General features: G+C 55.4%; 13 protein-coding genes across 13 annotated transcripts; 9 read left to right on the top strand and 4 right to left on the bottom strand.

The window, feature by feature from the left end:
* Positions 1–1,658: 1,658 nt before the first annotated feature.
* PG985_003045 (uncharacterized protein) lies at positions 1,659–2,042 on the top strand (the record flags this gene model as incomplete). The annotated part of the gene is made up of 1 exon (XM_066822814.1): positions 1,659–2,042. The coding sequence occupies one exon, from the start codon at positions 1,659–1,661 to the stop codon at positions 2,040–2,042; it is 384 nt and encodes a 127-aa protein (XP_066690246.1).
* Positions 2,043–2,148: 106 nt separating this feature from the next.
* On the top strand, positions 2,149–4,113 carry PG985_003044 (uncharacterized protein; the record flags this gene model as incomplete). The annotated part of the gene is made up of 1 exon (XM_066822813.1): positions 2,149–4,113. The coding sequence occupies one exon, from the start codon at positions 2,149–2,151 to the stop codon at positions 4,111–4,113; it is 1,965 nt and encodes a 654-aa protein (XP_066690245.1).
* A 1,539-nt stretch (positions 4,114–5,652) lies between these two features.
* Positions 5,653–7,098, top strand: PG985_003043 (uncharacterized protein; the record flags this gene model as incomplete). The annotated part of the gene is made up of 2 exons (XM_066822812.1): positions 5,653–5,665; positions 5,738–7,098. 2 exons carry the CDS (start codon positions 5,653–5,655, stop codon positions 7,096–7,098), a joined length of 1,374 nt encoding a protein of 457 aa, XP_066690244.1.
* Positions 7,099–7,767: 669 nt separating this feature from the next.
* On the bottom strand, positions 7,768–8,577 carry PG985_003042 (cell surface protein; the record flags this gene model as incomplete). Its single annotated transcript, XM_066822811.1, has 1 exon — positions 7,768–8,577. The coding sequence occupies one exon, from the start codon at positions 8,575–8,577 to the stop codon at positions 7,768–7,770; it is 810 nt and encodes a 269-aa protein (XP_066690243.1).
* A 2,289-nt stretch (positions 8,578–10,866) lies between these two features.
* Positions 10,867–12,191, top strand: PG985_003041 (PCI domain-containing protein; the record flags this gene model as incomplete). Its single annotated transcript, XM_066822810.1, has 2 exons — positions 10,867–12,096; positions 12,162–12,191. The coding sequence occupies 2 exons, from the start codon at positions 10,867–10,869 to the stop codon at positions 12,189–12,191; spliced, it is 1,260 nt and encodes a 419-aa protein (XP_066690242.1).
* A 191-nt stretch (positions 12,192–12,382) lies between these two features.
* Positions 12,383–13,303, bottom strand: PG985_003040 (uncharacterized protein; the record flags this gene model as incomplete). Its single annotated transcript, XM_066822809.1, has 3 exons — positions 12,383–12,689; positions 12,752–12,940; positions 13,038–13,303. 3 exons carry the CDS (start codon positions 13,301–13,303, stop codon positions 12,383–12,385), a joined length of 762 nt encoding a protein of 253 aa, XP_066690241.1.
* Positions 13,304–14,322: 1,019 nt separating this feature from the next.
* On the top strand, positions 14,323–14,634 carry PG985_003039 (uncharacterized protein; the record flags this gene model as incomplete). The annotated part of the gene is made up of 1 exon (XM_066822808.1): positions 14,323–14,634. One exon carries the CDS (start codon positions 14,323–14,325, stop codon positions 14,632–14,634), a length of 312 nt encoding a protein of 103 aa, XP_066690240.1.
* Positions 14,635–14,914: 280 nt separating this feature from the next.
* PG985_003038 (uncharacterized protein) lies at positions 14,915–15,428 on the top strand (the record flags this gene model as incomplete). The annotated part of the gene is made up of 4 exons (XM_066822807.1): positions 14,915–15,060; positions 15,137–15,230; positions 15,263–15,312; positions 15,353–15,428. 4 exons carry the CDS (start codon positions 14,915–14,917, stop codon positions 15,426–15,428), a joined length of 366 nt encoding a protein of 121 aa, XP_066690239.1.
* Positions 15,429–16,112: 684 nt separating this feature from the next.
* On the top strand, positions 16,113–16,370 carry PG985_003037 (uncharacterized protein; the record flags this gene model as incomplete). Its single annotated transcript, XM_066822806.1, has 1 exon — positions 16,113–16,370. One exon carries the CDS (start codon positions 16,113–16,115, stop codon positions 16,368–16,370), a length of 258 nt encoding a protein of 85 aa, XP_066690238.1.
* Positions 16,371–17,101: 731 nt separating this feature from the next.
* PG985_003036 (uncharacterized protein) lies at positions 17,102–17,848 on the bottom strand (the record flags this gene model as incomplete). Its single annotated transcript, XM_066822805.1, has 1 exon — positions 17,102–17,848. One exon carries the CDS (start codon positions 17,846–17,848, stop codon positions 17,102–17,104), a length of 747 nt encoding a protein of 248 aa, XP_066690237.1.
* A 1,192-nt stretch (positions 17,849–19,040) lies between these two features.
* On the top strand, positions 19,041–20,087 carry PG985_003035 (uncharacterized protein; the record flags this gene model as incomplete). Its single annotated transcript, XM_066822804.1, has 1 exon — positions 19,041–20,087. The coding sequence occupies one exon, from the start codon at positions 19,041–19,043 to the stop codon at positions 20,085–20,087; it is 1,047 nt and encodes a 348-aa protein (XP_066690236.1).
* A 429-nt stretch (positions 20,088–20,516) lies between these two features.
* PG985_003034 (uncharacterized protein) lies at positions 20,517–21,041 on the top strand (the record flags this gene model as incomplete). The annotated part of the gene is made up of 1 exon (XM_066822803.1): positions 20,517–21,041. One exon carries the CDS (start codon positions 20,517–20,519, stop codon positions 21,039–21,041), a length of 525 nt encoding a protein of 174 aa, XP_066690235.1.
* Positions 21,042–21,268: 227 nt separating this feature from the next.
* Positions 21,269–22,198, bottom strand: PG985_003033 (C6 transcription factor; the record flags this gene model as incomplete). Its single annotated transcript, XM_066822802.1, has 1 exon — positions 21,269–22,198. One exon carries the CDS (start codon positions 22,196–22,198, stop codon positions 21,269–21,271), a length of 930 nt encoding a protein of 309 aa, XP_066690234.1.
* Positions 22,199–22,547: the final 349 nt, after the last annotated feature.

The raw sequence follows: 22,547 nt of genomic DNA, 5'->3' as shown, positions 1-22,547 counted from the left end.
TTTGCTGCGGCGGTAAGGACGTAATCTCCAATGGCAAAATGGCCCTCCACGAACCCTGAAGTCCAGTCGGCTGTTACCGATATAGCGCCCGGAGCAGTTCATTGGCTGCTTTTCTTTTTTTCTCGAGTCTTCTTAGCCCCAGGTCCCTGCTGGTTGGTTCTACAACAGTGGACTTCCTTCTAGGTACCTTCTGCTGCAGGTACTTGTACCACCATACCACGATCGGTAGTTCATGTTCATTGCTGCACACAACCTCCCGCTTTTACCCCTGGCCGTTCGTTTCTCTTCTGCTTCTTCATCCCCCCTTCCCCTTCCACCCCCTACCTCAATCAATATGCAGAGGGCTAGGTTCGAGAATGAGGCGGGTGATTATGACGAGCAAGAGTCGGTCGGGACCTTGGCTATTTGGCCCTGATATTGGAATTGCCCTGCGCGCACTTGCTGCGCTTGCCAATGTTGATCTGAATGGAATGAGGGTACATTCGTCGTAACAGGGTTGACGTGGCCAAGAGATGGATCGGGAGCTAGCTCCCTCCACTGCCGTGTCACCTTGAGCGCCCCGACGTCCAACGGTCAAACCATGTCCCATGTCGTACATTGGTAGAGCCGCAGGCACAGGCTTGTGATGCAAGCAAGTAATATTACATAACATTGGTTGGCTTCCAATGGCTTTCAATTCCCATACTCTAAAAATGCATCAACGGGCGTTCGATTAGCAGCAATAACAAGGTGAAAGCTATTGATGGACAGTTTGGCTAGAGTCCCTCAAGGGCTTCCTCTGTCCTGCTGCGTCTCTTTTCCTTTTCCTTTCTCCTTCTTTTCTTCCACCATACAGGAATTCGGAGACTGGGAAGATTTGGAAGCGGCAAGCGGTTTTTGTCGACATGTCACAGTACAGGCCTTGAGGTGTTCGAACCCCAGCTTCTGGGCCGCCCCTACATACCCTGTGCCCTGCCCTGCCCAGCCCGCCGTGATCCAGTATTGTTGGCTCTGGCTATGGGTCGATCTGCAGGTGCTAAATAAAGGATAAGGAGCGTACTTTGATATGTACATACTGTCGGCGTGGGAGTCGGAGTGCCAGGAGTGCGAGGATAAGTCACGGTCCATTCTGAAACAACATTAGTTGCCCACGTCCCTGCTCTTGGTCTGATCTTGTTCATCCACTCTTGCGATTCTCCCCTCGACAAATCTGGGGTCTTCCTCATTGTTTCCTGTTGCTTTCGTCATCACTTTTTTTATTTTGACTGTTGCTCCATCTCCAATCTCATCGCCCTTTTTCCATCTTCTTCTCCCTTCTCCTATGTACTGACAGTGGTCCCTTTCCAATACTGTCGTCGTCCATACGCCCTGTTATATAACGCCGACCATCCTTTTGCTGACTTTGCATACCCTTGTATAATTATTTGGTGTCTAATCACTCCCGACTCTCCTTAAACTACCACACCTGCGATTGCGCAGTGACGCCGAAAAGAAAAACTGGGTGATTCGCCTGGAGTTGATCGCCTGGAATCCGAATCTGGCACATATAGAATGATATACTCCCTAGTATATATATAAGCTTACCCGACAGCTCATACCCACCGCGCGGCGCATTTGTCTTGGAGACCCGCACCGATTTTGCTTTTCTTGCTCTTCTTTTTTTGGTTGTTGTGGGCGCCATGCTTGCTATTCCGCGCCGTCTGCGATCGAGACCGACTCGATTCCTCGCTTTCGCCCTAGTCGCCGTCACACTGTTCCTGGTCCTGTCACGGGGCACCGTCCGGGAATACGGCGCGTCGCGATGGCCGAGCAAGCTCGGGAAGAACCCGGGGGCCGGGTGGCCAGTCAAGGGCGGGGGCGACGGCCGGCCACCGTGGAAGACGGAGATCGAGTCGACGGCCAAGTTCGAGGTCGATGAGCCCCAACCGCAGGAGCCCATGGGCCCGCCGCCAGAGGCCGCGCCGGAAAAGAGCCCCGAGGACCTGGCGCGAGAAGCACGTGAAGAGGCCGAGCGGAACAAGCGGGCAGAGTTTGAGGCGGAATACTATTCTTTGGAGAGGTAGGTTTTCAACTAGCCGCATGGCAATTGGTGTGCGCGTGATCCTTTGCAAGCAAACCTTGCCGCCATTTGCCGTTCCTCGTGCCTGTGTAGTCATTTAAGATACAGTAATGCTGACAGCTGGTATTAGCCAACCCGGCGCCTTCGCCATCTACGGCAACACCATGTCGACACTGGCCAACAGGTCAGCCGAGAGGAAGCCGGCGCACGAAGCGGCTTTGAGCCCTGCGGGACCCGTCGAGGGCATCGCCCAGAAACCTTATATATTCAACCCCTATCCGGAATACAACGGGAAAGACTGGGTCGAATCGAAGAAGGCCAAGTTCATGCAATGCGATGGCCCCGGCCGTGACGGGCAGCTGTTGGACGACGTCAAAGTCTTCAAGGGCACCCCTCGCTTGTTCCCCAAGCCGAGCTTTGGCAGCTACGACGTGTTGGATGTGGACGGGGATTTGTGCTTCGAGCGAGAGACCCGCCTGGGCCCGTACGGCTTCCAGCCGGACGCCAAGCACAAGAAGGCGCAGGTCGACTGGGACACGATCCACTGGGGCCAGCTGCAGGAAAAGTGCGTTCGGAAGAACAAGGCGCGCTTCCACATGCAGGGCCCGCCGAACCTCTTCATCGACTCGGTGTACGGGCCCTTGGATGCGCCGACCATGAGCGAGCTGCGGCGCTCGCGACGACCGAGCATACTGGAAGATGCCAAGAAGCACACCCACAGATGGAGACGAAGCATTAGCGAGGACGAAGAGGAAGAGGCCGCACAACATGAACGCCGAGCTGGTGGCAAGACAGACAAGGAGGAGCAGTCGGGACAGAAAGCCGTCAAGGAGCAGCGGTCCGCTCTCCTCATCCGGACGTACACGGGGAAGACGTACAGCGAAAACGACAAGCACATTCTGCGCTCCCTCATCTCGGAGCTTTCTTTGCGTACGGGCGGCCAGTACCAGGTGTTCCTGCTGGTCCAAGTCAAAGACAGCGATCTTCCGATCTGGGAGAAGTACGAGGCGTACCGGACCGTCGTGCTCAACAGCGTGCCCCTGGAATTTGCCGACATGACGATCCTCTGGGACGACCAGGTCGTGCGGTCCATGTACCCGAAGCTGGGCGCCGAACAGGCCAGCGTGCACATTGCCCAGTGGCTGTCGGTCCAGAGGTTTGCGCAGGAGTACCCGGAGTTCGACTACGTCTGGAACTGGGAGCTGGATTCCAGGCTGACGGGCCACCACTACGACTTCCTCGAGAAGCTCATCAGCTTCGCCCGGAAGCAGCCTCGCCGCGGTCTGTGGGAGCGAAACGAGCGGTTCTACATCCCCGCCATGCACGGCGACTACGACACCGACTTCCGGCGCGAGGTCGAGAGCCACGCGGTCAACGGTTCGGTCTGGGGCCCGCCGGCGCTCCCCTTCATCCACCCCATCGGGCCCAAGCCGCCGGTCAAGATCCCCGAGGACGACGACTACGAGTGGGGCGTGGGCGAGGAGGCGGACGTCATCACGCTGGCGCCCATCTTCGACCCGGTGGGCAGCGGCTGGATCAACTGGGACTTCGTGTGGGGCTTCAACGACGCGACGCACGAGACGGTCGACGTGCCGCGGCGGGTGACCATCATCACGCAGTCGCGCGTGTCCAAGAAGCTGCTCGACATCATGCACGTGGAAAACCAGCGGGGCAACCACGTCTTCTCCGAGATGGGCCCGCAGACGGTGGCGCTGCTGCACGGGCTCAAGGCCGTGTACGCGCCCATGCCCGTCTTCTTCGATCGGTCGTGGCCGACCAAGTCGCTGGCGAGATGGTTCAACGGCGGGCCCAACGGCGACAGCGGCGGGTTCGCGAGCGCGCAGGCGTGGGGCCACGAGGGCCGCTACAGCGGCAGCACGTGGTACTACCGGGCCAACCCGCCGCAGCGGCTCTACCTCAATTGGATGGGCTGGGAGGACACGGCCGTCGGCGGGCCCGAGTGGGAGAAGAAGTGGGGGCGGCCGTGCCTGCCGCCCATGATCCTGCACCCGATCAAGGACGTCGAGCCGACCGAGCCGGGCTACGAGTCGGAGTCCTGGCTGCCTTACGACTGAGCACGGGGGGAATGATGTTGGACGAGAAAGGTTTACCAAAGGTTTACTGCGTGGAGTTCATGGGGGCCATTCGCACCTTTGCGAGGCTCGCCTCTGCGTTGTATGTGACGATAAGATGTCAAGGAGTTTGACGACGGACACGTCTCCGCGAGGCATCTTTGGATTGCTGGACGGAAAGTGTGACCTGCGGGCGGCCCTGTGAGGTCAAGGGAGGTATGGGAACCGGGGTTTCCCTTGGATAATACCCGTTGGATTCTGGGGGGAGGAAAAAGTGTCCGCTTGTTAAGATTATGGGGTCTTCTATAAATAACTTACTTGTAAGGCGTTATCGGAGTTTATTGTCGGACACATAGTCGCGATCATGTTGTTCAAACAAAAAACAACGTCGACGGCTCGTTCCGGGGACAGACAGCATCGGCAGCGATTCGAAAGAAGTTGCCAGGGCGCACAGGGGAAACGAAATGTACATTTTTAGCCTCATCAGATCATACATACTTAGCCAGTGAAGACTGGAAATATTGGTTCTTGTTACAACATGTCACCAACTACTCGCGTCGTTCGGAATTCTCGACGTTGTGTTTTGCATAGAGTGGTCACTCAAATTATGTGGCTTCGGATCTTCGCTTCAGCCTTGGTGGTCTCGTGTGTGACAGACCACGAGAAGCCCGTGCTCGATGCCTCCTCGCCTTGTGGGTTTCTGGTTTGAGTCGATCGATAGATATCCTCTTTTGCCTGTCTTCTACGTCCACCTCCCACATCCAAGCATCCTGTTAAAAGCAGATAAGTGCCGGGACACACGGCACGTTGTTTGAAATCATTGAGAGGAGTTCACCGGCTGACTGGACTGGGCAAGGGGTCATCTCACCTCGTGGGGGCCGAATGCAGGTTTCGTCTAAGGTACCACGGCATATTCTCGCCCGTAAAATGCAACCAATATGAGTAGGGCTTGGCGCGCCGCAGCACCCCCCTGTCCATCTCTCTCTACATAATCTGCGCCCCCCAACGGGAATAACGGGCGAAGCAGAATCCATTTTGGGGGCTGTCCCATCCGCGCCGCCAATCGGGTGGGCCTTTGCATGCTATCATAAGTCACGGCTGAAACTCATTTGGGTGCTGGTAGCGACTGGCTAAGGCTGCGTTACCCCAGAAGCGGCTGGCAGGATTTCGTTGCTGACGCTTTTTTCCCTTTCGAGGCAGTGGACATGGGTATGGCATGGCATGGCATGGCTATTATGAGGATGGGGTGAGATGAGATGGGCCGGGTTGGTTTTTCCCCAAGCAGCCGTCGCGCATACGTATGGACAGCGGCGCGCGCAGAAACTCGTCTTACATGCGGCAGGGGTAATTAATGGCAATAGCTGGTCTGGTCAAGAGATGGGCTCGACATATCCCCTTCTTCCTTCTTGCTCTCTTTCCCACTAGGAGAGAGGGAAAGGGAGGAGTGACTTACCTCACTCACCGTTGGTGATCTGCCACCTCCACAGGTTGAACTATTGACATCAAACCCACTTTCCTAGGAAACGGACAAGAAAGAAAAACATGGACCATCTGGGTAAGTGATCGACGAAACACGCCGTATTCCCGTTGGGTCATTCTGACTTACTCATATTGTCCTTGGTACCAGACAGCAGCAACCCCGTTCCGAATCTGTCGGGCAACGGCGGCTCACTATGGCCTCGGGCAGCCGCGGCGTCTTCGTCGCCCTGCCCCGGCGCCAACAACACCAAGATCACCGACTCCAAGGGCATTTCGTACAACCTACTATGCGGCACCAGCATCGTCGGCTCCGACACCAAGTCGCCCGTCCAGGCCGACAGCCTGGCGCAGTGCCTGGACCTGTGCACGTCGACGCAGGGGACGTGCGCCGGCGTGACGTATAGCAATACGACCTGCTACCGCAAAAACTTCGTGGGCCCGTCCGCCATCAAGAGCAGCGGCGCCTTCGCCGGCTCCGAGGAAGACAACAGCGCCGTCGCCGTCATCCCGGGCCCCTCGGCAGACGACTGCAAGAGTCTGGGGTCCTGCTACCAGTCCTCATCAAGCGATAGTAACGGCCAGAAGACACAACAACAACAGCATGGGTTCCAACTTTATTGCGGCCAGGACTACAAGCGCGACGACCTGACCAAGGTCTTCGCCGCGTCCATGACGCAGTGCCTCGACGCCTGCGCCGCCGCCGCGCCCCAGGGCTGCGTCGCCGTCGCGTACCAGAGCGGGAGCCGCGGCAACGGGGTGCTGAACTGCTACCTCAAGAACGGCACCGACACGCAGGCCCTCGTCGACGGCAGCTCGTACGACACGAGCGCGGCCTTCATGCTGTCGGCCTCGACGAACAACGGGGTCTGTCCTTCTTCGGCGTCGTCTCCGACGACTAGCAGCAGTTCGGTTGCTGCCAGCCCTACGACGACACCTATGCCCGGGTCAGCTGGTCCCACGCCGGAGGCAGCATCATCCTCGTCAACGTCGGCAGGGACCATAGCGGGGGCCACGGTGGGCGGTGTCGCGGGTCTGGCGGTCTTATGTCTACTCGTCTTCATGCTGATGAGGCGAAGAAAGAGGAGAGCGGGGAGTGACGGCAAACATAATGAAGGTGGTTCAGCGCCGCATGCGAATTATTTACAGGCGCCATCCGTACCGCCCCCGCCGAGCAGCAGCAACTTCTCCAACTTCCCCGAGGGCTACGGCGTCTCGACTCCGACGTCGGCTACGGCGTACAATCCACAACAGCAACAGCAGCAGCAGCAAGAACAGCAGCAGGGCTACTACGCACCACCACATGAGCAATTCCCCTACCATCAGCAGCAGCCGCCGCCGCCGCAGGAGCAACAGAAGCAGCCAGAGACGTTCGTGCAATCGTATTACGAGGTAGACGGATCGCCGCGCGCCGTTGAGGTTGAGGCGCCAATGAACCGGCCGACCGAGATGGCGGACCAGAGCGTCTGGTCCAACCACGAGCCGAAGACGTTGGTGATGAGGATGAGATAGGAAAGGCGAGAAAAAGTAGGATAATGGAATTGTATATATCGCGCTACAAGGATAGAGGGCGATGGACATAGGATAGAGTACAGGGTAGCAGGAAATATTAATCGGGATTATTCGTCACGGTATATCGTGGTGTCTTCCTGTGTAGTAGCGCTGACTACTTTTTGAAAAAGCGAACAGAAACATTCAAATGTTGCTCAGGATATCTCTACGTATTCCAAAGCGAACACCGTAGGCCTATCGCAGAACCAAGGGCGAGGGGCGGCATTGAGGGTCACGAGGCTTAGCATTCACAGTATGATCGGGAGCCTGGCTACATGCGGGCCAACTGGTAATGCCGTGGAACAGGCTTGCACTTACATACTTCATTTCACAATATACGGCAGAGGAAGAAAGGGAGCAGTAGCCGCAAGAGAGATGAGCATCAAAGTCTTGCGTATTCACAGCCACTCAAAACGAGACGACGTTGACGAGCGCCACTATGTACAGATTGCGTGCCTCGTTGAATCAACCTAGAAGAATACCCCACCTCCAACCAGTCCACCCCATACCATCATCCTTCATCTCCCGAACCCCAAGATACAGCCGTGTAAGCCCAGACAGCTCGTACCTATTCCCCCACGTATCCCACGGACATCGACGATGACCATGGGCGGCGCTGCGTTCCAAGGCTCATGCCTGGAAAGCCTTGGCAGCCTTGGCCTCGGAGCCCTTGCCCTCGGTTCCCTTGGCGGCGGCACCGCTGCTGCTGGAGCCGGCATTGGTGGCCGGGACAGGGGCGGCAGTGGTGGTGCCGTTCTCGCCGCCGACGATCTGCATGGCGACGACGCCGCCGAAGGGGCCGGCGCGGTTGGAGTTGGCGATCTTGACGAGGCAGACGTTCTGCATGTTGCCCATGGTGCCCTGGCAGGTGGTGCCGGCGGGGATGTCGAAGGCCATGGGGTAGTCCTCGTTGACGTTGGAGGCGCGGCGCATGATGACGTCCATGGAGCGGGTGAAGAGCTGGCCGACGCTGCGGGCCTTGGGCGGGCGGATGTTGCCGCCCTTGCCGGGCACCTGGGTCGAGGCCTGGAGGACCTGGCCCTGGCTGAAGGCGCCGGTGCCGGTGGGGTCGATGACGGCCTGCAGGGGGCCCGCGCCGTCCGTGGTGACGATGTGGAAGGTGCCCGTGAGCTTGCCGCCGTTGGCCGAGACCTGGGGCAGCGTGTCGCCCGACTGGGCCATCGCCTGCTTCATGCCGGCCACGGTGTTCTTGCCGCCGTTGGTCGTCTTGCCGAGACCGTCGGTCTGGATGTTGGTTCGGCCGAAGACGGTGGTGTCGACCTCGGTGACGGCGTTGCGGCCGGGGCCGGGAACGACGCCACCCATGATGCCGAGGCCAGTGCCGTTGCCGCCGGCGTCACCCTGGACGACAGCGACCTTGCCGTGAGCGGCAACAAGAGGCGTGGCAGCCAGGGCGAAGATGAAGGTCTTGCCGTACATGTTGGCGGTGGTAGAAATTAAGTATCCAAAGAAGAAAAGGTCGAAGAGAAGTAGTGAATTAGATACGAATCTATCGTATATAGGAAAGAAAGAATGGATAAGATCAAAGTGAACACGAATCAATCGTGATCCAAGGATGCAAAGAAGAAGTGAAGAGAGGCTGGTAAGACTGCTTGTGTATATGCTGATGCTGACCAAAGAAGAACGACTGATCGCTTGGGATCTCGGCCGGCTTATATGCATTTTCGAGCCGCCACCTTTGACGATATCCTGTCCCCCCTCAACGATGGCTTGTCGCCATAGCGCAACATCAATAACAACGCCACGCAGAATACCAGCAGGGATGCCGTCGCTCATGGATAAGATGAGAATGTTCCATGCGGCTCAAGTTCAGAGTATATCGGCTCTCCCTGCGAAGGTATCGTCGGCCGCCCAACAAGGTCAATCTTAGCCGACCTCACTAGAAGCAGAGACTTGACAGAGTACCTGGGATGCGCTCGGCCACAAGGAGAGGACCAATCAAGTGGGTAAGGCTCAAACATGCTTGTTTCGTGCCGCCAATTTTGCATTTCGATAGCCTGACTATTTAGACCAGCAGACCAACGGGGAGGGCTCTTCAGACTCATGATTAGTCTATCTTGTATCACGACAACCGCGAACCTTGTCTGCACAGATCTTACAGACCCACATTAGACTAATGCAGATGTCGTCGCGGATAGGCCCGCGGTTATGATCCGAGGAGGCGTCAAAGACAGAGCTTCGCGAAGCTTGTTCGTCCTAAAAAACTGGACTTCCCTCCTTAGGTACTGAACCGAAAGGGAGGGCACATATCGCCCTGGACTGTGTATCGATGGTGGGCTGTGTAATATCCATATGCTTCCCGAAGATACAGGATTGTGGCGGCTAGGAGACAGAGAGTAGCCTGCCGATCATCTTCAACGGCAATGACCAATTTCGCCGTCCAGTTGAATTCGGGCCGAGTGTGCTAGCACTTAGTTTGCCACATGCCTTCAAGTGGTTCGGGATTCTGGTTCGGGTGGTGTACTTCAACAAGTAAGTATCATGTAAAACATGTCAGAATGGCAAGTGTGTGCAATATCCATGAGATGAATATGGTACACGCTGGACATAGAAGCAGCAGAGAAGCCGTCGCGGCTACACTCGACAAGAGTGTCTGGCCACACTGTTCGTAGTTAGGCGTAGTACACTCCCAGCGTTCATGCTGTGGAGGTTGCGTGATACCTGTAGCTATCTCCCGGTACCGCTAGATGGGAGGATGAGAAACGACAAGGGGCTTCCTAATGATTCACCACTGAATGCGGGGACGGGCAGCTTTGGACGGAGTGAAAGGAGATATACCAGGCCCAGCCGAGTTTCCTTCTACTTGCACCACTTGCGAGGCAAAATGATTGCCTCGCCTGAAAGAGCGGAGACGTTCAGTGCCATCAAAACAACTTCTAGAATATGTAGCGGTTGTGTATAGTGAAGGCGTTTCACGTTGAACTGCCGGTGTGTTCGACAGTCTGTGGCATGTTCATCCGGTCCTTCTCAGATCATGGGATACGCGTACGTAGTGATTCGAGCGAAACCGAATTCGCCACGGGCTCTCTCCAGCACAGGCAAGTCGAGACGATCCGAAACTCGTTCTGATAAACAACGATCAACCATCGCAAGTTATGAGAGCCTTCAAGGGCAACCCAAAGGAAGATGAACTCGCCATGTTAACATGCAAGGACAACGCGTCTCTGTCTCAGCATCGATGATCGCGACGTTTCCCAGCTTGGGGAAGTGATAGCCTGGATGTCCTGTGTGGCAGATTAAGTTGAGATCCAGACAGTTTCAAATATTGGGATTCAAGAAGGGGCCAATGCATTCCGGGTAGTTTGATAGAGACAGCAATTCTGAGGAGGACTTGTTTGCCGATCATGAAGGCTACTGGCTACCTACATGTACCTTGTACTAAGCTTCAGGAACCCTCAAGTGCAATGGACCACTGATGGGTTGGTTGCTGGAGCATGGGTGAACAACTAGGAAACCCCACTATGAGTCTGGAGGCTACCACCTCAAATGCCTAGTGTGGAGACCTTAGACACCTACCCCGCCAACAACCACCGCCACACCAGCTGCAGCTCCAGGCTATCGATAATCCAATCCGTAGGCAGCAGAAGCTCTTTGGATTGCCTGTGAAAGATAATCAAGCTGTGCATACTGCGTGAAGAACAACATCTTTCGCATCGCCGCAGCAACTTTCTTGTTATTCGACTTAGGAAAAGTATCTCTACCGTCGATATGGCTTGCGCCAAGGTCTCCGAGGCCATTTCCCAGGCCAGAGCCTTGCCCGACAACCAACAGCCTCCGGCCTTCGAACAGCTGCTCAACAACTTGAAATCCATCTCATCGCCCCAGACCATCTCCGACGACTTCAAGGCGATCCTCCAGGCCGTCTTCGGTGGCTCCATCGGTATAGTGCTCGTACGCGCCATCGTCTCCCAGTTCGTCGCCACCCTGAAGAGCTTCGAGAACGCCGACCTCTGGATCGAAGTCGGCCAGCACACCCTCGGCCTGCTCGCGGCGCAGCAGTCGACCTACCTCGACCAGGCCGCCGAGATCTGCGAGCTCATCGCCGACGGCCACGAGCAGAACGAGGACAACCTCGAGGCCGCCAAGGTCCTCGCCGAGATCCCGCTCGACAGCTCCCAGCGCAAGGTGACCAACGAGGAGCGCGTCAAGATCTGGGTCCGCATCGTGCGTAACTACCTCGAGATTGACGACACCACCACCGCCGAGACCTACCTCAACAAGCTCAAGAACGTCATCTACACCGTCAGCGACCCCGCCCTGAACCTACACTTCAAGCTGTCCCAGGCGCGCATCCAAGATGCCAAGCGGGCTTTCCTCTCGGCCAGCCAGGCCTACCACGAGATCAGCTTCTCCCCGGCTATCTCCGAGGACGAGCGGACGCATACACTCGGGATGGCAGTCAAGTGCGCCATCCTGGCACCAGCCGGCCCCCTTCGGAGCCGGGCTCTAGGCAGGCTAATCAAGGACGAGCGATCCGTCAACCTAGAGGAGTTCGGCATCTTGGAGAAGATCTTCTTCGACCGCTTGTTGGTCCCCGCCGAGGTCGACAAGTTCGCCAAGGAGCTCGCACCTCACCAGCTTGCCACCACCTCGGACGGCTCCACAGTTCTGGCCAAGGCCGTCGTCGAGCACAATCTGTTGGGTGCCTCCCGCCTGTACAGCAACATTGGCTTCGAAGCCCTGGGTGTGCTGCTGGGTCTCGACGCCGAGAAGGCCGAGGACACCACAGCTAGAATGATTGAACAGGGTCGACTTGTGGGTAGAATAGACCAGATCGACCAAATCATCTGGTTCGAGGGTGGCGAGGCATCAGGAGAGAAGGGCAGTGGCAGAGCCGAGATGACCGTCGGCAAGGAGATGCGCCGATGGGATACCAATGTCCAGGCCGTTGCAGAAGAGGTTGAAAACATCACCAACTCTTTGCAGCGGGAGTTCCCTGTAAGTCTGCCAAAAATGCCGAATTATTTCCCTTCTTCTTTTTATCCCTGCTAATTCCTTCCCAGGACTTCGTTGCTGCAAATCTTGTGGTATAATACTCGCGAGGTGATGAGATAATGATCATGAGGACTGGATATAAAGGCGTTACAGGCGTATGAATAGGTGGCTCAAGGAGACTCTACCAAAGAGAGCCCAAAGATAAAACTCCATTACTCCGTGGACTTCAGGGATCCGCCAAGACGCAATAGACCCCCTCTGCTTCTACGCTATAGAATCAGGAATTAGTTTAATCTAGATCGGCTTTCCGCACCACGATGTAGCCCTGACTGAGCAACTTGGGGTCCCCTCTTTCCTCCTCGAAGATCATGTCCTCGATCATCCTGCGTTGCCGGGCGTCCGTGACGATACTGCTGATCTCGGTGTTTTGCGCCTCCTCGAGCTGGATGATCTTGAGCAAGGCATCTGCGATCTTCTCGCCCATACGATCATAGCCGGCTGCCCGCAAGTGGAGGCCATCGTACTCCCATATGCTGCCTCTCTCCTTCGGATCCATGGCGTGATAGGGCAGAGCCTCGAAGAGGTCAAATGTGTAGCTTGCCTTGGTGTCAGAATAGGGCCGTTACTTCCATAGCTTCATTGGACTGTGAGAACTTACTAATTCCGTTGCTTATGTGATTTGATGGCCGTGTTGACCAAAGTCCGTTTGCTATTGCTCGCGGAGCTTCCACCTTCACACTCGGGGATCGTCAGGGCCAGCACCTTGCCCCCTTTCGAGAGCGGTATGTTGTAGCATTTCTGGAGGCCCTCAAAGATGGTGTTCTCCGGCAGGCCCCATCCCAAATCACTGCCAAATCCATTTTGTCAATTTCGTTTTCATTCCATTCTCATATTGAATGAATGGTCTGATGTTCATAACGGAAGTATTGATAGGATGCACTTACTTAGTACCGCCGAGCACGATGGTCCAGTCGTACTCGTCTTCGGCCCACCGGTTTCGCATGCGGCGCAGGAAAGTCCCGTGGGCCACCTGGTCGCCCGGGACCCCGTCGACGTCGACGTGGATGTCCAGGCGCGGGTCCGCCGCCTCGAGGACTTCCTCGAGCTTGCCCCCGTACGGGTGCGACTCCGGGTACCCGGCCGTGAGCGAGTCGCCCAGGCACAGGATGCGGAGCGGCGCCTTTTTGGGCACCTTCTGCGTGGTGGCCATCATTCCTTTGGCCTGAATTATTTGCTTGGTGCGTTGCTGACTGGCTCGGGGTTTGTTGCTTGGTCTCGTTGCTTATGGTTGATGTTATGTTGTTGTTTTGGGCTTGGGTACTGCTTCAGCAAGCAAGCAACAGCTCGATTGGTGAGTTCAGGGTGAAGCTAGGTGGATCATAGGAAGCGAGTGTGTAGTAGCAACCGCCGCACAGCTAGTAGTAATTACTCTCTATGTATGCGACGCAACAAGGTCCTTTCACAGTGGAAATGGATGAATTGATGATTTTACCTCAGCAGCTTGCATGAGTTGTCTGGCCGGTGAGTAAGGCTGGTGAAGGTGCACCCCGTGGGCTGCGTCAGTTGAGTTAGCCCCACCATATGATACATGATAAGTGGAGGGGCAGGCAGCAGGCACGCGATAAGGGGATGGCGGGGAATCAACGCCATTGGCTGGCTGGGGCTGGCTGGCACTGGGACAACAACACCTGCTGCATTGACCATAGTTCAGGGCTTCAATCTTGAATATATGGCCAAAGGATTATGCATTATTGATAGCGTTCCCCATCGACTCTTGCCAAGACAACTTGCCGAATGCACCTCTTGACACTTAGGTGGCAGGCTACTAGAGATAAAGAGAAGTATAAGCCATGCCTTGATGTAATCAATCGGCCGTGGCTCTGCCTCCCGTGCTATGCCTTACATGCCCCATCAGCTGTACAAGCTGTCACCAAGACACCTGACCTTAAGGTTATTGGCCTGGCACTGGGACCTTTTCCCCGTCTAAGGCGCCTTCCAGAAAGAGGTACCTCTTCGATGAGCTCCCCGCATCAATCCGTTCCAGCGATCGTGCCCGACTTTCCGAGATTCGCAGCTCGTCCGAACAAAGCTGTCGTTCGAATGGCAAGGTGAAACAATGGCCAGGAACAACGTGCAGAGGGGGCCCCACCATTGCCCATTGCCGAACTTGGGGGGCTGTTTTAGGTCCTTGGCAGCGGACGCAGCTGGGCCGTTTCAACTCGGTTCGACATGCTTAACCTCAGATCCATATCAAACAACAACATCGAGCTTACCCAGCGGCACATTGGCTCGTCGCGAAGTCTGGGCTTTCGTGGCGGCAAGACATGGACTACACAGGATAGGTACCATGAAGCCCACGTCCTCCGACCAGATCGGACAGATGCATCTGGATCATTCCCATGCTTTGGCCTCCCGGCTCGGGTTTCTCCTTTGTATCAAGCCCATCGCCACTTTGAACTTTCCTACGACGGCATTCGATGCGAACGCAGCGAAATGAGGAGCATTGGCTACGTCTGGACTCTGGAAGATATGCGTAGATGAAGATCCGATCCAGGCCTGATATTACGTAGTCTAAGAATCAGCATTTGACATACTCACTGGCTCCCACTACCACGTGTTATGCTTAAAGACGCGAGGTCTCTCCTAACCAGACCGTCGATTTTCTGCTCGATTTTCCCATCTTAGCCTATCAGTCACACTTCCCAATCTGTGCCAGTCACACAAAATCGTGCTTCTTCAGTTCTCCACAAGCTGTGCTTGTATTTGCTTCCATACACTCTCATTTTTGTCAGTTGATCTGTCGATTTCCCACACCGCCACGATGCGTGTCACACTCTTCGTCACTTCCCTCATCGCCGCCGTGGCTGCTCTCCCTGCCGTGCCCGCCCCAGCTGGCGACTCTGCCCTCGCCAAGCGAGTCGAGTTTGCCAACGATGATTTTGAGATCAAGGAAGAGGCCGACTTCGTGTATGTATTGCACCTCTTTTTAGTTCACCCCTATTAAATGATTCTACACGATGCTAACCAAAGGCGGCATACATAGCAAGCGCGACTTTGCCGAGGATGATTTTGAGATCAAGGCCGAGCCAGACAAGAAGTGCGTTCCTGTCCTTATCGTCGCCCCGGCGCCTGCTTTGGTACTCTTAGACTAACGTTCCAACATAGGAAGCGAGACTTCGCCGAAGACGACTTCGATATCTCCCCTGAGCCGGACAAGAAGTGAGTCACCCGGTACCCACCGTTGACTTGACGCGTGCAGTGCGACTGACAACATGGGCAGGAAGCGCAAGTTTGCCGAGGACGACTTTGAGATCCAGAGCGAGCCTGACGACTAGAGCTGCTTCCGAGGCACCTGTACCACTGGCTCAGCCGTCGGAGAGTTGCTATTACTCATATATGGAGTTATACCAAGTCTGTACATAGATAACTTACATATGAGCACGTCGTTTTCTCGGTACGTTTGGGTGCCCTGTGGGTATTCGAATGTAGCGGTCAAATCAAATTGCCAGTGGGACATAAACAACTCGCTACCTGCACGCGTCTATGCCGAGACCAAATCGATGTGATGATGTACAAGTGTTCCTAGTGATACCGGGCTCGTTTGTCTTTTGTATATTGTACCATTCAACTCTGTCTTGCTTGTGCGATGCGGAAAGGCACCGAGCAGTGCGTGACACGTATTGGTGCTACTCGTGCCATGGGAAACGAGGTTTATGTCACCTCTGGACAACCTTCATCCAAATTGCACCGTTTCAATCATACGTAGGCCTCGTACATGCACAAGAGTTACAGTAACTTGACTGTCCATAAATTTAAAACCCAGAGTCCAGAGCGCCCTTATTCCCAATCATCTTTTTCCCTTGCAATCTTCAACTTTGACCCAAGCAACGCTGCTGCACCACTACTAAGCCGCGCCGCCATTAAAAGAAAAAGAAAACCGCCAACCACCAATACCACACAAGCAGACGCAACCGCCATCCCCTTCTCAAAGTAACAATACCCGGAATACTTTTGACAAAATGGCCCCCCTCCTCGCCAAGTTCCTCACTGCCCTCCTCTTGGCCCTGACCCCCCTTTCCGCCACGGCCGCCGACCCCACGAGCACCAGCACGAGCACCAGCTGCTCGACCTTCACCATCACCAAGACGATTCCGTGGACCGCCAGCTCGACCCCGGCCGCCGTCACCGCCGGCGCCACCCCCATGGCCGACATGATGGGCGTGCACGCCGTGCTGGGCGTCGCCGGGGCTGCCATGGCTGCTGCCATGGTTAACTGATGAGGCGGAGCTTGGGAAGCCAAGAAGAAGCGAAGGAGGGAGGGAGTGATGGGATCTGCCAGGACGGAAAGAGAAGCATAAGAGGCTTGGAGACATGATGGAAAGGTCAAGGTATCCGGCTGCTGGAGGGAACTGAAAGAGGCATAGGGCGGCGGCGGCACAGAGCCTATTATTTTGCAAGGTCTAAATTGTCTATTGCTTGGTTGTTTCCTCACGTCAACCCCTAGATGATGTAGAACCGGAGCACCCTGGGTACTGGGAAAAGACATTATCCGTCTCCTTAATTCACATGGCAGTGGAAGTCATATCGTATCCACAACCTGCCTATTGTCGTTCATCGCCTGTTCAAGTCTTCAATAAGAGTCTCTACCAGTATTGATTTGACTTTGCCTCCCCCTGACTTTAGGAAATACAATATCACATGGGAGTCTATCCGCGCTGAGAAACTGTTGTTTGGCCATACTAATACCAGCGAGACCAAGTCCATATTATGACTTACTTTGTTGTTGATAATCACTGCCATCACATCACGGCAACGTACAAGCATAAAGCATTGAATACTTAGGAAGATGTGGACAGCTTAGCTACATATTTAGTTACTACCAGCTGAGTATAACTGGTGATAGCATTACTAGCTAAAGACAGCTTTACCGACACAAACTATCCCGCCGCTAGCATCACGATATCAACTATATGCCAACCAATGTATACCCCCCAAGAATCCCGGTAATCTACTCATCGCCCGTCTCCCGAACCCTGGAGGTCTGAAACGTAACAGGCAACCACCTCTTCGACTCTGCCGAAGCGGTGGGATGATTCTTGGCGTTGTCACTGACGGGGATGACGGACAACACGCTCATCTTCTTGGGGAACTGATCCGAGGGGTCTTTGGGGTGCCAAGGGCCGCCGTCGTTACCGGCCACGCAGACCACATCGCCGACTGACATGGCGCAGTGCCCGTCGGGCCGGATCGAGAGGTGCGGGTTCAGGGCCATGAAGGTCTCCTGGGTGAGGGAGTACTTATGCCAGGTGTCGTAGCAGGTGTCACCGGCCACGACGGTGTGTCTGAGGGTGCAGCCGTCGTCGTCGTCGTCGTCGTCGTCGTCGTCGTCGGTGGCAGTGCTCGTACTTGATGAAGAGTTACCGCCGCTTTCTCCTGCTGTAGAATTGGTGGAGGTAGTGGGCTGGTCGCCCGTCGAGGCGGTTCTATGCGTTACTGGTATTGAAGAGGTATCGCTTGGCTCTGTTGTACCCGCTGTCGTGGCGGGACCTGTTGGTAGGCAGATCACCTGGTCGATGTAGACCAAGTCGCAGCTGCCGCTCATCTGGGGGTTTGCCTGCAGGATGTCGGCCGGGGTCAGGCCGTACGCTCGGGCGACGGCATAGCACGTGTCTCCTTTCTTGATGGTGTACGAAGAATTGGCCTCGCAGGCAGCCGTCGGGGTGGGGATGTCGGGTTGGGGAGCGACGGTGCTCATGACTGTATATGGGGCCATCTTTAGTCGCCTTTTAAGTCTATAGAAAGGAGTCACTGATTGTTATTTGTGATTAATACCTATAGTAGACTCGTTGGTGCCGCTGCTCAAGCTTGGCATGCTCCTAAATGGCGTGTCTGTGGTGGTGTTGGCTAAAATAGGATGTACCTCGAGGGCCGTGTACGACGTCATTGTAGCATAAGGGGTAGAGCTGACGGTCACTGTTGATGAGTGGCCGCTGTCAGTTAAAATAGGCCGCCTTATCCCTGACACATGAAAAGCTACAGTGATATGTTAATACCGCTCGCGATATAGAACGCGTTACATTTCAAGGCTATATTTGTACACTTACGTCTGATCGATATTGGATCGTCAGTGGCAACGGTAGCGTCCGAAAGTTGCCCCTGAGCTCAGCTGACAGATGGGGTTGCCAGTAGTAAACCTATGGCCCTGACCATGTGTGTTGGTGCCTGTGATGTATTTGCTGCGGTTAAAATATCGAAATTTGGCAGTATCGAAAATAAGAAATCAATGGAGTAAAGCAGCCGGATGCTTGTGGAGGTTCGAATCTCTATTTAAATCAGAGGCCATGATTCACAAGCTGATATGACTCGAGACACGTTTGAAAGTCATGATGCTCTGACTCTGTAGCAAGCATACCGGACATGATCCACGGGTTGATGATACAACTACTCATGCACAGTCCGTATTTCTTTCTGGGTCTGATGAAATTTCTATAGTCTCTCCCGAGCACCACTTTGACTGTAGTTCCGGATGCAAGCGATGTGTCTGCGTAGAAAACAGTATCATCTATACCAACTTCGTAAAGCATACGTTGATATCCATAACCACTAGAATGTACGCAATAGGGTATTGAGTGGCAGCCATTCGCCATTCTTTATGTCACCAATACAATCGCATGGCATAGCTGAAAACAACTACATTGTAATTGATCGTGTCCAAGTTGCATGGCAATCTATGTCCTTGGGTATTTGATAGTTTGTTGTTTCCATCCCCAGTCCAAACCTACTTTGAGCCAGTAAAATCCAATGTGCAGGCGAGCCTTGAGTTGATCTAAAATTTTATATTCTAGCTTTGAACCGTCCTGATGAACGAGCATTTCCCTTTCCCACCAACGTTTCTCACATACACCACTCGAGTCACTCCGTCAGAAAAGAACAAAATGAAAAAAATCATGTGGAAGTGTCCAAGCCAGCCACAGAAGCCTCGCGAGCCATGGAAGAGGGTAGACCAGCAAGGCAACTCCTCATTCATGCACCTACCGCTTGACGTTTTGAAATCAATCCGGGATCACCTACCGCCCGAGTCACGCGCCACACTGAGCCTAACTTGCAAGGTCGCCCTGGGTGTTTTTGAGCCCCAGGACCTGCCCAAGCATGTACTCAGGAGTATCCGTCGACAGTTCGAAAAACACCTTGGCGGCCGTTACTACTACTGTTGGGGGTGCACTTACGTCCACTGCTACGACCAGCCCCCTGCCGTCCCCCGGCCGTGCCAAGACGCCGACGTCGAATTCGGGGCGTGGAAATTCGGCTTTTACCACTTCCAGCTCGTCATGAACGCGCATCTCTACGGCCCGGGCCGGGGGTTGCCGACATCCATCATGGAAGCGGGGACGGTCGGCAGTTGGCAGGCCGAAGCGTCCATGGCGATCCTGGACGGCCAGCTCTTCCTGTCGGCCCGGTACACACGCACCCTCACGGGGTCTATCGACTACGTCTATTTCCAGACCCACCAGGACAGGAAACGTGTGCGCTTTTGCCAACACCTCCAGTCCACCCCGCCCTCCATGCTTATGAGCCCCCCCTTTGTCCAGCGCCTGCCCGAGCTCGAGTTGGTCCAGAAGCCTGAATCTCGGCGTCCAAAGACGCCATGGAATGCGACCGGGTGTTGCAGCATATGCCTGACCGACTACACCTTTGCGCTGACCTGCGTTCGCCCACATGGCAGGGAAATCACCCAGCACTCGGGACTCAGCCGCATCACGCAACCGGCCCTTTACAGCATGGAAATTGTCACCTACCATCAGCTGGGGGCATGCCGGACCCCGTTCAACTGGATGTGGCGATGTTTCGCCAAAGCTTCGCCATCATTGTATGACACTCGCCTGTCGCGTTGCAACCCCGGTCATCCCCCCGGCGCGGTGAAGCGTCGTTGGGATGCCAGGGCACAGGAGGATGAGAAAAGCCCTCAGGGGGCTGGTGAAGGTTCAGGGGCATAATTTTATGTCACAATTCACAAATATCCTGATTGAACCGTTACAGACCTTGACCTCAAGTCTACAGCTATCAACGACCGACGGAAACAATATTTCACCGTCGAGCCTCATGACCAAACCGCGATATATGTATATATATATTCGATTTATATCAATGCTCCTAAAAGACTCACAAAGTGATATATCCAAGGCCTACTAACGCAATTGATTTCACGAATTTGACCTCATTTACACCATCCAAACCCTCCGTCACTCCCTGACTGCAGCGAAAGTTCGTCTGAAACCCCCGCGCTACTGTGGCTAGCCGTTCAGCCGCAGTCGCGGGGAATGACTCATCCACCCCCAGTACCTCCTCAGCCCTGAAGAAAACCCGTCCCAGAGAAACTAGATAACCCACCACCACGCCATCCAGTTTCCCGACTCAACTGGATTATGTGTGAGGCTGTTCAATTTGGATTACCACACTCATTATACGACATAAGCATAAGCCCCTTCAAAGCCCCCCAAGCCCTCGCCGCCGAGCTGCTCAAGACCGCCAAGACCCGCAACATCGAGGCCGCCCTGCCCATCACCACCCGCTGGATCCCGCGCGCGGCCCTCGCTGCCGGCGAAGCCCTGGCCAGGGCCAACGGGGGCGGACCCAACCTCATCGAAAAGCGGATGCTGAGACCCGCCGAGATGATCCTCGTTGGTGCCCCGCCGCCGACTTCTTCGGGCCCGGATGAAACCGCCTCAACCGCTCCACTTGTGGCGCGACATGCCGTGCCGGAGTGGGTAGACGGGCTGAACAGCGGCACTCGGGAGATTTGCGGGCTTTGTGGGACCCGTAAGGGGAGGAGTGATCGGGGCCTTTACGAAGTCGGCCTGGGAAACTTCCGGGTTGATCCGGTTGAGCGGCTGTTGGGCTTGGGTGGTTGCGGACCGGGACGACCTCGATGGCAAGGGCTGTCAGTGTGAGAAGGCGAAGTGGGTAGCGGTGAAAAGAAACGGGACCGCTGCCATGTACTATTTAGCACTATAATATCCCCAACTCTTGTACAATTTCGATAGAACAAATTCGCCTCAAAACTCCCGCAATTCTCCTAACCAGCCCTTACCCCCTTGCCCAGTTTTCCAAATAACTCCGGTGTCTCATTGAACAGTAGGAAAGTATAGCTCAAAGATGACAAGGAACCCAACTCTTCTCATGACCTTGAAACCGATTTCGTCGGTAACGGCAGATTGATCTCGCCGGATAACACCTTCAGTGGCCAATCCATGCACCAGCGCAGATGGACAGACATCAGCTGCTCCATCCCATACACATCCCGCTCCATGACCTCGTACTCCCCGTTCCAGTTCATCCACCAAGCAAAGTCCAGCAGCTTGATCAGCACCAACATCCGCGCATAGAGCGCCATGGCCAGCGGGTCGTGATCCCGCAGCCTCTGGTGGTATTCCGGACCGAGCACGAGGGCCATGATGCCGATGTAGCGCCGCAGAGTCTTGGCCTCGGACCCGGACAGGTAGGCGCGGTAGTAGAGCAGCACGTAAGCCTTGGCGTCGGCGTACATCTTCTGCTCCGCAGTCTGCGAAGTGGCCGGACCGTCAGTGGTGACGTCGAACCGGCTCAAGAGCGTGCTCATCTCCTCGTCCATCGCCTGCAATGCCGCCCGGCGGTCTGAGCCAAGATCTTCATCCTGTAGGGTCAGGGGGACAATGTCGTAGCCGAACCATCCATATCCCAGCTTCGTCAGGAGCTCCAGGCGGTGGGCGTACAGCCGACTGACGCCTCCCACCATGTCCCAGGCCTCCAGGGGCAACTCGTACTTCTCATTGGGCCGGGCATGGTGAGAAATGAGCCAGTAAAGGTTAGAGAGCACGACGGCCGACAGCCAGATCGGCTCCGCTATGTCGGTGTCAATATGCTTGACAGCCTGTCGATGGTATACGAGACTCCTGTCCAGATAGCGCGTGATAGCCAGGGATAGCTGGCTATCCCCGGCGGAATGGCACTTCATGTGCAGCGCGGCCACGGACAGCATCGGGTTCAGGACGACCTCGGAGGTGAAGGCGTACTGGGGGATGGTCTGCTCCCACATGTAGCGGGCCGGCCGCCCGTTGCAGTCGGGCATCGTGTGGCACACCACGGTCGTGTAATGATGCATCAGGCGGAGCTCCAGCATCCGCCACCGACTGCCATTTTCAATCGAGCTGGGGCTGAGCGTCGGGCATCTCGAAAGACGGGTGTCTGTCGCCTGCTTGGACGAAATTCGAGCTCCTGCTGTCTCCGGGCGGTCTTTCTGACCAGTCGAGTGGCGGGACAGGCATGCGCCATACTCGCAGGGGCTGTGGGTTACAAATCGCTTTGCACAGTTCCCACACACCGGGCGGACTTCGTCACACTGGCGATTCGGGGTTAGTGATCTGTCCAAGAAGGAGGAGGGCAAGCTGCATGTGTGTGTGTACCTTGACACGTCGCTG

Source organism: Apiospora marii (assembly GCF_038362585.1).
Source record: "Apiospora marii strain CBS 49790 chromosome Unknown utg000002l_segment0_segment0, whole genome shotgun sequence".
Taxonomy (NCBI): Eukaryota; Fungi; Ascomycota; class Sordariomycetes; order Amphisphaeriales; family Apiosporaceae; genus Apiospora; species Apiospora marii.
This window is presented reverse-complemented; position numbering and strand designations above follow the sequence as displayed.